Raw genomic sequence first — 15,771 nt, 5'->3', positions numbered from 1 at the left:
AATAAGAGAAATCCACTATAATAGTTGATTTGAATTAGAAGTACCTTTTCCAAGTCACAGAAGACAGTGGCCCATACTCAGCTACAGACCGATTTATAATTTTGGCAAAACATTAATTCAAAACCATTTGAGTTCATAAACATAATCCCACAGATAGAAATATATTTTAACACCTTCTAACATCCAGTATGAATTCTATTAAGTAAGTATTAATTCACTTAGAGGTCTAGCTGTTCTGTTATACACTTTGGATCACAGAGAACAAATATCTTATTTTACTAAGCTTCTTTTGCCAATACATAAATGAAGGTTTTGCTTGAGTAAATTCTCTATAATGTCTGAATCTGAGTCATACTATGAAACTGCACTTAGCAACATTAAAATACACCAATGAGCTACTACTTTCTTTAAGGAGTGCAAAGTCTTAGCTGTATTTACCTTTTAAAGTAGAATACTTTAGTTTTACAGTCACCCTCTATTATTAGTGAACTACCATCTGGTTTAATGACACAGTGGGAACAATTATGGTGAATACATGAATTGTTCACAGGGTTAGGGTTCTACACTACTGTGCCATTATTTGTTATAATTTATTCATGTGAAATTTGCCACGGATCAGTAATTCAAAATAAAACATATGGATAAAATGCCGAAGTTAAGAGAAATACATTTGCAAAAAAGGTTAAAAATAAACATATGTATATTATAAGGGATAGCTTTTAATGAACAAATGAATTTTAAAATGCTAGCATTTTGTTAATTTAAATGTATATTAAGGTAAAGTTAAATAATTTAGACTTCAAAATACGCTAACATGCAAATGCAGGAGGAATACATTATTAGACAAATCATATGGTCTAAAAATGAAAAATATGGAAAATGAGATTTCATTCAATTTTTAATATGCATGAATTGAATTACAATTTAACCAGAAGTATATTTTAAGCTTGTTGTGCCTTTAAATCACATCACTTTAACAATTATCATCAATATTTTAATCTAACTAGGTTAAATAAAATTTAAAATTCCAATTACTTCCACAAAATTCAGTACTAGCATCACATCTTTATGAAAAATTATTCCTCACTGCAAACAGCCAAGACTCTTCAGGTAACAGGTATCGGTCATTTTACTATTCAGGGCATACCTCATATATACCCAATAGGCAAAAATCTGATGTCCCAAAATAGATCATATATGAAAACTTATTTCTGGGATAAAGATACATATATTCTTTTCTATCAAATACTTTTGTCAATTATCATTATTACTAAAATTCAATTTCATTCAACTTTTCATAAAAAGTTATTATGAATAGAACATCTTCACAAGCTTGTAAACACTTGAGGTTCATTTGATGAGTCAGACATAAAAGAGTTCTTACCTGACATGCATTATAGAGAAGCTGGTGTTCTAGTTTTTTAATACCTAGAATTTGCTGAAACATTTCATAGAGTTGTTCTTTGCTCAGAATAAGTTCAGACATGGCACTTAGAGTCATTCTGTTTGGTTGTTTGCACAAGTCCTCTTCACCCCTATAAATGGCATCATATTTGGCTATCCATGAGCTCAGCACTGTCTCTTTGCTCAAGCCATCTATTTCTGGCAAACTACGTACACGTTTCTCTATGTTTTTCTTAAACACTTCTCTGAAGTCATTGGCAGAACATCCTCCACTCTGTACCATTCTGGCCACTCGGTCACTCTTTAGAAAAACCTGAAAGACAAAATAAAATAAAACTCATTTATAATTCTGCATAAACACCTACATTACTTGGTTTGCAGCTCCCCAGTAACAGAAAATATGCCTATAATACTTAAAAAATATTTGCTACATAGTAATTCATGCCACAGTGAAAGTCTCGAATCTCTCAAATGATAAAAATGCTGACAGGCTGTATATGGTACTGATGAACCTGCGAGATGATCTGAATTTTATCTACATGGCATCACTTGAAGGTAATGGGCACCTGGATCCCTTAAGGTGGAGTCTTCACACATGAGATTATTGTTTTTGTAGAGGGACCCCAGAAGCCCCACCAATGCTGTGGATGTAAGCAGACAGACAGCAGAAAGATAGCTGTGTGTAAATTACAAGTTTGGCCTCAGTGGGCACATAGTCTCCCTGCATTTTGATCTTGATCTTATTAGTCTGCAAAACCATGAGAAATAAATTTCTGTTTATAAAATGGAAACTAAAAAAAAATAGAGTTGAAAAAGTAATCAGAGATATGAACCCTATTTCCCTACCTGTACTTGATAGTTTTGGATAATTGTTTAACACAGAGCATCTACTAACATTTGAGTGAGGATACAAAGGCAATAATATTTAAGGTCCAAATCAATAGCCATCATATTTATTGTTAATTCAAACTGCTCCACCCTGAGAGGTTAGGGTACACTTGCACTTATCTCTGATTTCATCACACTCCCTCTTTCTCCAGCTTTTCACATCTTCTCCAAACTAGACAGAGATACTATGAAAAACTTATGGTATCCAGGTTACACTTCTATCTGTCCACTAATATGAGATAAGGAATTAAGTAAAAACAATGAATCACAACCACAAAGAGATATACTCGTGAAAAAGGAAGAAAAGGGTAATAAAGTCATATTTTTAGAAAAGACACCAAGGTATGACTTTAAATCTTCCTTTCCTTCTAAACTATGAATCTAAGAAATTTATTTTTAAACACTTTTTTATCATTATTTCTAATAATCCTAGTTGGGTCACAGGACACTGTTTTTATTCTTATTTTCTTCTGCCTATAATGACAAAAGATTCTTCCAGAAGAACATGAAAACTATTAATGCGCCTTCTATAATTAACATGGAGTTACAAAGCTTCTGGCAGAAAACTGCATGCCAACTTTTACCCTAAAAATTGAGTCATAACACTGAACTACCCCCTCAAATTATGACTTCAGTACTTGCACAATTCCACCATGCCTGTCTGCATGCGGGCAAGCAGCACAGACATGCCATGCAGATAAGGACTCACCTGTCCTATTGTTTTACATGTTCACCTACCTGACCCCAAACTTCTCCCACATCACTTTAGTTCTTCTCTTTTAAGCATACTTATACAAACCATTCTCCTTGTTCCCTATTTTCACTTAATGGCAAAAAGATTCCTGATATTCACATATTTTGCTTAACTAACTTACTTGCTGAAGTCTTACTAAATTCTGCATTAGATAAGTAAGTATAACACATCCACATAATGCTTTCACTTTCCTTACCAGGTCTGGCTCAAATATTTACCACTGTGAAGTCTTTTTGTCTTATGTTTATGTCCATCAGTCAAAATAAGTTAATTCTTAAATGGCAGATATAAAAACATGGTCTTTAACATTTCTAGATAAAGGAAAATTAAATTAAGGAATTTGACAATCTGTTTTATCTACGAATGGCATCTACTTCAGAATTCTATCTTCTTTCTTTGTCTAAGACTACTACTTTTTTTGGGTGATGGCAACCAATATATAAATATAAATATAAATAATATAAATATATACATACACACAAAGTATACATAAAATTGCTTATCTAAGTATATAAAGATTATATGCTGTGTGTTTATAAGATATTTGAGATATAGACATTGAATATTAAATTGTATACATAAAATTACATATATGTTCTCATATTAAATCACATCACACACACATATGTATATATACATCAGGAAAAGAAAAATAAAATGTAAGCTAATGGCCACCACATTGAGTACCTCTTGTAACTGTAGAGGCCAAAGATAACACATTAATCTCAGAATGTCTCAATAAATTTAATATTAAAGCACTTATATCAGATTTTGCTTTCCTAAACTGTGTATACCTTTTTTTGGCAGACTGTACACATTTATGTATCTTAAATTAAACATAGGAAAGCTCAGCAACTAAGGGTTGGACTGCACCAGGTGTCAGTCTGGCGTTATTCAGCTCCAAATCCATGCTTTCATTCCCCTGCCTGTGCCAGTGTACATGAGCAGAAGATGCCCCCACCCCCCAAGGCAGTATATTTCAGTTTGTTAGTTGCTCAAGTAGTAGTTCCAGTTACAGTTCCTGTTACTTTTATCCTCTTAGAAATGACTGGTCACTGATCCATAGCTGGTCCCTATAATGCACATTATAAGAATTAATTCCCAACTGACAAGAATTCTGCCTCTGTACTTCCTGCTTGCTTAACCCATATAAGCCCTCGATCTCCAGAGCCCTGATATTTTGGGAATGATCCCACTCAGTGCCCACTGGTGTAAATAAATCTGCTCCCAAGTCCTGGGTGTTGTTTCGGCATTTCTGCTTGCTACTGAAAGTAAAATTTTAAGCAGTTCAGCACAGGATGCAGGAGGAAGCCCACTAAAGAAAGAGGGGCTGCAGGTTTTCTTCTCACCCATAGTTAGTGGCATTGACCCATCCACAACCAGATCCCTGAGGGCAGAATTCAAGTGTACCACATCCCAGTACATTCTGCAGTGTAGCAGTTACCTTGGATTATTTCTCCCAGAACCTCAGAGGGCAGATTCTTAAATCCCATAGTGTGACACTTAAGTGAATTTTCTCTGCCTTGTTGTAAGGTAAACCTTTAATGAGGTCTGAATCCCAGCCCTGGGGATGGGCTGGGGAAGAAGAGTAGGGTCCTCTTCCAGATTTCATTCTTCCATGCAAGCTCTTCTTCCTATTTCTCTATTTAAATATTCTTTAGACTTGCTTTTATCTATGGTAGCCATGCCCCCATTGTTTATATTTTAAACTTCCCCTGTTCAATTATTGTATGATATGTCTCTTCACTGATACAATAATATGTAAGTGTTCCACGAAACATTATTTCTATAGGAAATTACCTGGTTAAAACAAACAAGTTTTGGGGAAGCCTTGAAGATGATGGATCAATAAAGTAAAGTAAAGAGCAAAGTAAAGAGCCTCTCTGGGAGAAACAGCTCAAATACTGGAGTTTGACATCATGGAGAGGAACAGATGAAAAGAGACGGATCTTCATGGCCCAAGGAGAAACTAGAGGGGAAATCGCGGGGAAAGAAAGAAGGAAAGACAAAGAGAAAAAAAAAAAGGAAAGGTGAGGCATGGGCAGAAGGCTGTAGCCAGACATGCTCTCACCAGAGCTGATCCCACTGCGTGCAAGGCACTGCTGGAAGCCAAAGGTCACAGGGTCACAGTGAGCTTGGGGATTGGTGAGCCTGAGGCTCTTGGCGGAGGGACATGGTCAGAGGGAAGCAGCGGAGCGAAGAACAGAGCCGGCATGGAGATCTGCATTGGCCTGTCATGAGTGCATGGAACTTAATCCTCCCGAGGGAGTGGGTGATTGACTGGACGACATTTTGGATTTGAGCAGGGAACCCTGGATCCAAAACTGTCGCAGCTTCAGTTAGCCCTCCTAGTGCAGAGCATATTGGTGAGAATTTCTGGGACTGAGTCCCACCCCTGTGCAAGATCCAATAGCCAAGGACGAAGTTTCCCCTGAAGCAATCCCAAACTGGTTCAGTCTTCACAGCACACACTAACCTGATGAAGACCCACAATGGTTGACCAACTCTGAAGGGAGAAGCCAGCCTGCACACCCCTGCTTGTACTTCAGTGATCAACAGCAGACTGGGGAGGACAACCCTAATTCCCAGTCAGCACGCTTCAGATTAATCGTAATCGATAGCAAGTGCCTGAGATTTCTACTATACAATTGTCTGGAAGAAACCATAAACATGACAAGAGAAAGAAATAAAAAAAAAGTCCCAGGCTCCAACCCAAACAATACTGGCCCAGGAGAGATAAACACAGAAGAGAACAGGGGCATTACACCTGCAGTATTGGAAGCAACATCATCTGACATCAAGAAATACCTCTGTGACATTATAGAAATCAAAACAGAAATACTAATATAAGTAAAGGAAGATATAATAAGATTAACAAAAGAAATGTTAAGCACTTCTCAAGAAGACACAGTTGGGAAAATGGAGGAACATAGAAAAGGAGGGAAACCTTCGATAAAGAATATAAAAAACCTAGAATATATGAATCAGATTCAAAGAAATTACCAGGAAATTAAAAACTCTATTGAAAGCTGGCAAAACTGCTTGAAAGAAAATAAGATAGACTATCTAATCTTGAAGACAGGTTTTCAACCTGTGATTGCCAAAGGGAAGATCTCTTAAAAATAACAAGGAACCAGGAAGTAATAATACAAAGGCTAGAAGATGACAAGAGGATGTATAACTTAAGAATAAAAAATGTGAGTGAAAAAGCAGGGGTGAACAGAAATGAAATACAAAGGCTATTCACAGAAATAAACTTCCCAAAGAAAACTTCCCAAGAATAGGAAAAGGACATGATATTCAGATAGATGAGGTATACAGAACTCCAGCGAGCTACAACCAAAATAGATCTACACCCAAACTTATAATAATCAGATCCTAGAAATTCAACACAAGAACAGAATATTAAAAGCTGTCAGAGAAAAGAAACAGATCTCCTATAAAAGAAAATCCATCAGAATCACCATAGATTTCTCGACACAAACCATCAAATCAAGAAGATCTTGGAGTCAAGTATTCCAAGCCCTAAAACAAAATAATCTCCAACCCAGATGTACTCTGCAAAACTCTCTCAAAATTAATGGAGAAACAAGATGCTTCCATGACAAAAAAGAACTAGGGGAGTTCATGACCACCTATGCAACCCTACAGAAAATACTGAAGGACATTCTGGAGAGACAGAACAGAGGAAAAAACATGGTTTCAGGAACAGCGACAGAGAGGTCTCACTGAATGGGGCAGATGTGGAATGAAGGGGAAAAGTAGAAAGCCAACAGCAGAAAAGTAGCAAGGCAGAGATGAGGCAGACAAGGTTGGCTATAATCACTAATACAGATAGCCTTGATACACTAACAAAAAGAAACACAGGCAGAGTGGGTCAGGAGATAGGGTCTATCACGATGCTCTACATAAGAAATATAGTTAACCTGAAAAAGGGTTTGTGGACTGAAAGTCAAAGATGAGAAAACATGGCTTAATGTGACAGAGAACCAGAAAAAAACGGGGGTAGCTCATCCAGCAGCTGCAGATAATTGGAAAGACATAACACTTTTATACAATGGAGAACTACTCAGCTATTAGGAAGGAAAAACTTGAGGTTCTTGTAGGTAAATGAATACAACTTGAGATCAGGCTCAGGAATAAAAAGACTCAGAACCACTTGCGTAAATAGCAGGCTGCCTCCCTAATGTACAACTAAAGGAGTTAGTGGGATACAAGATGTACAATGTACCCTGCGAAAGTGAAAGATGAGGAATTGTCTAAAAAGGGAAGACAGAGGACATTGTTAATCTTGTATGATAATTTGAAACCCATATTGTTTTCATTGCTGTTTAGTTTTGTTATATTCTGTTCCAGTTTGTCTACTTGTACTAGATTTAAGGGCACAGACAGCTATTCCAAAAATAGCAGGATATACTATGCTAACCATCTTTAATTTCTTATTAACTTAATCTGAACCCCTGTATTACTTACACTGTCTTGTTATGACTGAATTTATTTGAATCTGGTTTGTTAGATCACTGTCTTGTCTTGACTGACTTTATTTGAACCTGTTATGTTTGATAGTATCAAGTCTGAGCATAGACGCTACTACTTTGAAGACAGTAAGATTCACTAGGATAACCATTCTGGTTTGATTATTATCCAGTTTTGAAGTCCTATGTCTCCAATGCTTTGTTTTTATTGAATTTGTTCTGTACTGCTACATTCAATTTTACTGTGCCTGATGATAGAGGTAATTCTATTGAAGATAACAAGAGACATTATTGTAACCATTGTAGATCACCTTGTTATAGTTTTAAATCGTGTACTATGTCCAACCTTTTGTTTTGAATATCCCCATTTTGTTTCCTTTTTCATTTGGTTTTACTCTTTTCAAAATAAAAAACCACAAGTTTTACAAAGTTAGTAATGCATATAAAGCAAGAAGAGCAATACATTTTCAATGTATACTGTAAGTATCTTAAAACTGACTTCAGAAGAAATTTTGACATTACTCTAAGTTGATAGGTATTTTAATTTTTCAACATCTTTTGCCAAAAGAGACCTATATTATATTAAATAATCAAAACACAGTCTAGAAGGACACAAATGAACTTACATTTTTGCATCCTGATTTCCCTTCAAAACCATATCTAAAATGAAGAGATTTGATTAGTACTGTCATCACTAGCACACCTTTGGCAGAGATTTACAGGACGGGTGGAGTGTGAGCCAGCTACAACAGAAAGAAGACAAGACAAGGTGCAATAAAGATAATGTATCAAATATAATCTATCCTTTTAAGGAGCTTGAATGAGGAAAGAAAATGTGAGAAAAGGTAGTAAAAGTTAAGTGAAAATCACATTCAAGCAATGAGGGAAAAAGCCAGTAAAAGGAAGTGTTTAAAGGCATATAAGACCTAGGAAAAAATAATTGTATGTCACTTCAGAGATTACATTATAACAGACTATGACACTTTCTGTTCCTCTCTGTCCCTGGGTGAAACAAGTTACCCCATAGCAAGGAACTGAGGCCCTTCTGTAACAAGTTTCCATGAACTGAGGTCTTCTGTTAACCTTGTCAGTGAGGTGAGTCACAAATGGGCCTTGACTGACTGCAGTTTCAGCTGAGAGCTTCATTGTAATATTATGAGACACCCTAGGCAGAAACACCCAGATGGACTGTTCCTATATTCTCAATACTGGAAAGTTGTAAGATAATACTTACTAGTGTTTTAAGCTGCTAATCTATTATAAAACAATAGATAATATACACATATATTCACATGATTGACTTCAAATTGGTCTCAGTACAATCATCCCTTAGGATAGAAGGCTTTATCTTCTTCCACTCCATCCATCATACTGATACGTCTATCTTGGTCTTTCAGTACATTGTACCACCTGACACGTATTTACAGTCTCCCTATAACGGAAGGTAAGCACAAACAGAGGAGACCTAGTTTAATTTGTCAATATTAGATGCCTAGTTTGTTCCTCAGTAAGGATTCAATGCAAAAAAATTTTTTTGAGGAAGTAATGACTATACAAGCATATATTTTATATATGCTTTATACATATATAAAATGTTCAATGCTAAAAAATGATTATGTAGGAATCTAGTTCATAGATCCCTAAGGTAGAGATGACTGTGAGAGAGAAACCAGGAAATGGATAAATAAATATGTAGTACCTGAAAATAAAAACCAGAAAGTGGTACCATCTGGGAAGCCATAATGAAAATTTTTACATGAGGAGGAAGTTCAGGGATCTGAAAGCAGGAATGAGGAGGAAGCAAGGCCTACCTCCTCTCCAGGGATGAATTACCTGTGAATTACCAGTTACTTCCAGAGCTCTCTGCTTTTCAGGTACTTACAAGGCCACTAGAAGGTGCAATCCACCATTCACTACATGCTTTTTTCACATAAGCTCTAGACGTGAGTCTCTAAAATATACGTAAGTGCACTGCAATTTGACCCTTGTAAAGCTCTAATTTTCCATCAAAATCACCCACAAGGTGTCCTAAGCCAACTGTTAAATGCCCAAAATTATTTCTCTTACTCAAATGTTAATGTTTCAAGACCCACTGGCTTTTCAAAAAACTTCACATGTTCATTTCATCATCATATAATTATCATTTTTTACCATCTTATTTTCCTCTGGTTTTCTTTTTAGCAGCATTTATTGTCTTTCTTTTCAAAATGAAAAGGGAACACCAGAACAGCAGATTTTTTATTTGTTTGCTAACAAATTTAGGACCCAATACAGATCCCCCAACCAGTTGACTATTCTCAGGGATTTCTTCTTCAGTTACCCTGGCTTAGATTCTGTGGTGTACACTATCACAGAAACTTTACTTTACTTTCTTTATAGTAATTGTTTATACTATAACAACATCTAATTAAAATTTCTGACTTATAACTGCTTCGCTTACTAAATAGTAAATTCCATAAAGCCACAGACTGTTGTATTCACTGGTAGCACCCAAGCACAAGGCCAAACTCATAGCAAACACAAAATAGTCTGAAAATGAGAAAATGAGCAGTGAATGAGTGGTTTGGGTGGCTAAAGTAATGATTTAAGTTTTCTATTCATGACCTTGTATAATTTAAATAATTAATAAGTAAACGTTACCTATTTTTTGTTTTATATTTGTAACTGAAAAAAGTATAAAATAGGGATCCCGGGTCAGGGATTTAGTTCAGAGGCACAAGCGCCTGCTGGGCAAGTGCAAGACTGTGAGTTCAATCCCAGGTACCAAAACAAACAAACAAAAACCACCCCGCCAAAAAAAAAAAAAAAAAAAGCAAAACAAAACATGGATCTTGTCTAGACCAATGGAGGAAAAAACAATATTGCATAAAGAAATATGACCATCAATGACAGAGGAGAGGGACCCTACATTTGTAAGAAGAAACTGATCAACTACCTACAGGACAGAGTTCACTGTGAGGAATGAGAAGCAACCACTGGGTGAATTAGTGGGGACTGGGTACAAGAATGCAACCTCATGTCAGAGGTGATAGAGATGTGTAGAAGTGACATATTAGATGCCTACATCCGCTCCAGGGTGTCATGCTGTGAATTACCAATTATTTTCAGAGCTCTCTGATTTTCAGGTACTACAATGCCACCAGAAGGTGCAATCTACCATTCACTACATGCTTTTTTCACACAGGCTCTAGACATGAGTCTCCAATACATACATAAGTGCACTGCAATTTAACCCTTGCAAAGCTCTAATTTTCCATCAAAATAACCCACAAGGTGATTTTGCCTTAAAGAGCAGTGGGTAGGAATGCAAAGCTTTTAATAAGCATACCACAAATTTTAAAGCTGTGAAAACTCTCCATCTATTTGTCAGTAATTACTATCAATTTTCCATATGATCAGAGGGAAGAAGTGTTAAAACATAGACCCTGTCCATTTCAGTTGTAGTCGGAAAGACATCCTAGAGGAAAGAAAGAACAATGAGTGATGTCATAAGGGAAGAAGTTGGGAGGCATTTTCTGAAGACAAAATTTATACTAATTAACATAATAGATCTAATAATTTATAAAATTTGTGCTTTTTTTGCAGAAATGACAATCTTGCCCTAGAATTCTTCTCTTTACCACTATGCAATAAAATTGGGGACCTATTGATTTATCTTATGAGATATGAGGTACGAAACTATGTAACAATGATAGATTTATTCTATCAAATATCTTAATACTGTTATGGAGTTAAAAGTAGGCAAGTGTGGCTATATTTGCAGTGTTGTCCTAGGTCTCTAGTTTTTGACTGGCCCCACGTTATCTTTTCATCTAACCCTAGGATGCTCTGTGAAATTCCATCTGGTAAACCTGGAAGGGGCTATATTTGTGCAGAATTTGCCATGGGAACCAAGTAAATCCACAAACCCATTTATGGGCAAATAATTTGTCTCTTTAGAGCTTCTAATACATCACCTCCTTTAATCTACATAACACCCTTTGCTTGTCAGATTATTTTCTTTTTCACAGATTGAGGAAATTAATAGATCCAAAGTCACAAGTTTTTTTGGGAGAACAAAAGACTAAATAATGACTTTGTTCTCCAAACACAATATACTTTTACAGATTCATCTTATGTATACAACAGGTACATCTCTGGCACCCAATGGTCTTGCTGAGTGCTAGTCAACACTTTTGGAACTACCAATCAGTGACCTTTTTATAAAAATGCCACTGAACATAGAACCAATTCAGTATGAGGGTCAGGAACAGAAATCCAGAGAACCATATCATACTTCATATATTACATTTCATTAAATTTTAATTTATACACGGGCTTCTCTCTGAGCAATTGACACTTTTCTCATTTAGTTGCACAGTTTATACACTATAAAGAGATCACTGAATAACTTAAAGCAGTGATGGCAAACCTATGACATACATGCTACAGTGGCCTATTTGTTATCACTGAAAGTTCTAAAAGGCTCCCTGTCATCACTGTCCTGAAGTCATAGTGAATGATTAATAAAATTGAAATTTGATAATACTGTAACAAGAAACTGTATCTGTAAAGGGTGAATCTGCATAGTTGTTCAAATAAGACTTCACATATGCATTTCCACAGAAGCACTTATTGTTCACACATTGCTGTTGATCCAAACCATGCACTGCTTCTTTGATTCAAAAGATGTTATAATGGCGAGAAAAACATTTCCTGCTTGCCAAATCACTGTGGCTATCTTTGGGATGGCTTCTGGGAAGTGAGCCAACATGTGCGCAGCCAGGAAAACACTGAGAAATTACAAGCATCCCACTTAGAAGAGACACATTTTTCTCTTTAATAATGCCAAATAATATACTGTCTCATGAGTCTCATAACCTATACTATCCTTAGAGAATTAGTGACACAATTTTTAAAGACTACATCGGGTATTATCAGTTTATGAAGCTTGTGTCAATGGTTGCATTTAGTATCATCAGAAATCATTATTTTTTAGTTTTCTGGTACACAAACACTGGTGCTTTTTATCAGGCCACTTTGTAAATCCAAAGGCAGTAAATGAATTTTCACCCATCTCCCCCCACCCACCCATCTAGCTTCTCAGACTTTTCCTCCATGGCTCTCAAAAGTATACTTTTCTAAAGGAAAACACTTATTTAGCACCCAGTACTCTTCATGCGTTCATTTCTCAATTGTGCAATAAATATTTCCACTTGTGAAATAAATATTCTTTCCACTTGTGCAATAAATATTTACCAAGGAAAACTATGTCCAGGCTAAAATGCTTAGCACTAAGAATACACTGGTTAGCAAAATAACAATGGCTATCTGTCTTCCCAGAGCTTATCTGAATTGAGACAAACAAATGTATACATAAACTTAACACACCTGTGACTTTATACTACTGCAAATTACAGGTACTATGAGAGCTTTACAAAAGGTTTTGATGCTGATTAGAGAGGCCATACAGGATTCCCTGAGGTGGTGAGTAGAAATCTATAGACTAAAAGAGCTAAGAAATGGGGAGAGACCATGGAATGGGGAGTGGAAGGAACACATTCAGTCTAACTGGCTCTTAAGAATGGAACTGAGCCTGGAGTGAAGGGGCCAAGATTGGAGCAGTATGAGAGGACCTTGTGTTTAGCTCATAACCATATAAAGGAGCTGCTAGTATCTATCCTAAAAGACAAATGTATAAGGAAGACAAGGCACATGACCAAAGTCACAGAACCACAGAATGGATGAGTGCAGGTTTAAGCCCATTTTGCTCTTGAGGCCCCGTTTTCTTCACTATAGAATCAGTTTTGGGAATTTAATGATTTATGGCTCATTGACCTGAGTTAAAGCAAGCAAGGAATGGATAGATTGGTAAGGATTGGAGAAGAATCTGTACCTGAACCACTCCACCTCCTCTGTGAAGCATCTCCAAACTTGATATTATTTCCTTATTTCTGAGCTATCTTGGCACTTCCTGTACTCTTCAAACATATTGAACAGGTTGGCCTTGCGCCATATATCAGCACTACATCTGTCTCAAACAGAAAGCTGTAACATGAAGCCCCTGTAGTGTCTGGTACCATTACATTCAAACACTAATGGTCACTGTTAGATCTTGTAGTAATAATAGACACTTTGTAAAGTTATGGAACCCAAGGTTGCTGTTTAACCAGTGTGGCATGGAGTTGTCGTAAATTCAAAGTCAAAAAGAATACAAGAACTACAAAGTATGTATGTATGTATGTATGTATTCATATTCAGGTATGTACATATATTTGCAAGTTTATTTACTTATTCATTTGGTTTTGTGAGACAGGGTCTTCACTGTATAGTACAAGCTATCCTTGAACTTACTGTGTAGACCAGGAAGACTTCAAACTCACAGCAATTCTCCTGCTTCAGATTCTTAAATGCTGGGATTATAGGCGTGTGTCACCACACATAGCTTTACAAAGTATATTTTAATAAAACTAAATTTACTTAATGTAATGGATTAAAAACTGGTGGTCAATTTAATGCCAGCTGGATTATATCACCATGGAGCAGATCAGAGATGTCCCACCTGAGGAGAGTTGCCAGCATAAATAGAAATGTGAAGGAGAAGCTATGCATTGAGGCGTTGTGGGTTCTCCGACATGTTGCTGCTGGCTGGTTTTCTTGGAGGAGCTCTGGTCCTCACTTCAAGCACTGCTTCTTGTCTCCAGGGAGGAAGACATGTGCCACTTGGTCTGCAGGATGGACTCATCACATGGGCATCCTGGCACGCACTCCACTCTGCTTGTCATTGGAGGAGCTCGGGGCCTCCATGTCGCTTAGGATCACTGTGGTGCTTTTCAGGACAGCCCTGGTCTTTATTATGAGAGTAGCATGACTTCTCAGTTCCAGCATAGAACCCTCAAACTACCAGCAAAGCTCCTTCACCCAGGTGGCATAGACTTCTAGCTTGCACTGCTGACCTTTGGGCCTTCCCATCACGGATCCATAGAAGAGACTGGTGTGAGTCCTTCTTGTGGGCTCTAGAACTCCAGATGGACTTGTGGGAGGCATTGTCATGAGTTCTGGGTCTTCATCTGGACTCACTGGGACACTGCTATGGGATTCAAGTCCTTGGCTAAATATTCTGTCTTTAGTGTTGTGGCTATATTTCCTGTCTTTTCTTGTGTTAACTCTGGGTGACTATCATGAAACAATATTATACACTTGTCTTAGTTACTTTTTACTCATCACTGAGACAAAATACCTGATGCCCAAAGTTGGGAAAGGAAAGGTTTATTTCTTACAGTTTTTGGAGGTTTCAGTCCATACTCAGTTGGCTCCAAGGCAGGGTAGCATGGCAGGGCTACAGTTCATGGCAGCTGCAAACAGCAAGCCGAAACTGGCAAGACAGAGAGAGACACACCTTCTTTCTGCCATTACATTATATGCTGGCTCCACCTCCATGGGGGTGTAGCACTGACACCATCAATCCAAGCTCTAGACAATGAACCAATCACATATGTACAGTGCAAACACATGAGGCCTGGGGGTCACCAACATAGAACATGACAACACTCCATGTCCTGATTTCAATTGTTCTCTGCACATCTCCTGACTACGACGACACTTAATGTTCTAAGTTGAAACTATAGGTAGTCTCTTTTTGTTATATAAAATTATTAATACATTACAGATTATTGATTGTAGTAATAATCTTTCTCATGCAGAAGAAAAACTAATATATATATATATAAAGCTGTATGTGGCTTTTGTTTTTACTGCTCTGTGAATTCCAAAAATTTGGAAATTACTATACCATGCCTCACCATGTTATAAAGAAATCGCATTTAAAATTGACAGCAAGTAACCTCTTATTAAAAAATAAGAGGTTAGGTAAGAAATACATCTAGATATTTATCAGTAACCTAGGAAATAGTTATCTCAAAAAATCTTTCCTTAGAACTATTCTAAATCCTTTATTTCAAATCTAAAGCCCATAGAGCAAATCTAAAGCCCCAAACTACCAAACTCTTCTCAAATTCTGCTGCAGGAATTAGGATGAATCCACATCAAAATGAACATCAATGTGATTTGAAAAGTATAGTTTAAAGTATTTTAAAAGTATTTTCATGTCTTCTAAACATTATAAGGTTGTTCTAAAGCTTTTTCCTTTTAATACGTTAATAGCAGATTCTAGAGTATTCTGTTACAAGTATTTTACCTCACCAAATAGTTTAAATCTCCCTACTCCAACAACAAAGTCTCCTTAACTCTGTAACTATAGAGACTGCAACA

At 36.7% G+C, this 15,771-nt stretch overlaps 1 protein-coding gene across 8 annotated transcripts in view; it reads right to left on the bottom strand.

The window, feature by feature from the left end:
• Cadps2 (calcium dependent secretion activator 2) overlaps nucleotides 1-15,771 on the bottom strand; it is a 490,335-nt gene that overhangs the window by 314,474 nt on the left and 160,090 nt on the right. For all 8 annotated transcript variants that reach the window (XM_063241432.1, XM_063241438.1, XM_063241449.1 and 5 more), the window contains exon 3: nucleotides 1,385-1,717. In XM_063241432.1, coding sequence (XP_063097502.1) covers nucleotides 1,385-1,717 — 333 coding nt within the window. The remainder of the gene's footprint in view (nucleotides 1-1,384; nucleotides 1,718-15,771) is intronic.

Source organism: Cavia porcellus, unplaced genomic scaffold, assembly GCF_034190915.1.
Source record: "Cavia porcellus strain 051 isolate PalLab524CR breed Dunkin Hartley unplaced genomic scaffold, mCavPor4.1 scaffold_2, whole genome shotgun sequence".
Lineage (NCBI taxonomy): Eukaryota > Metazoa > Chordata > Mammalia > Rodentia > Caviidae > Cavia > Cavia porcellus.
This window is presented reverse-complemented; position numbering and strand designations above follow the sequence as displayed.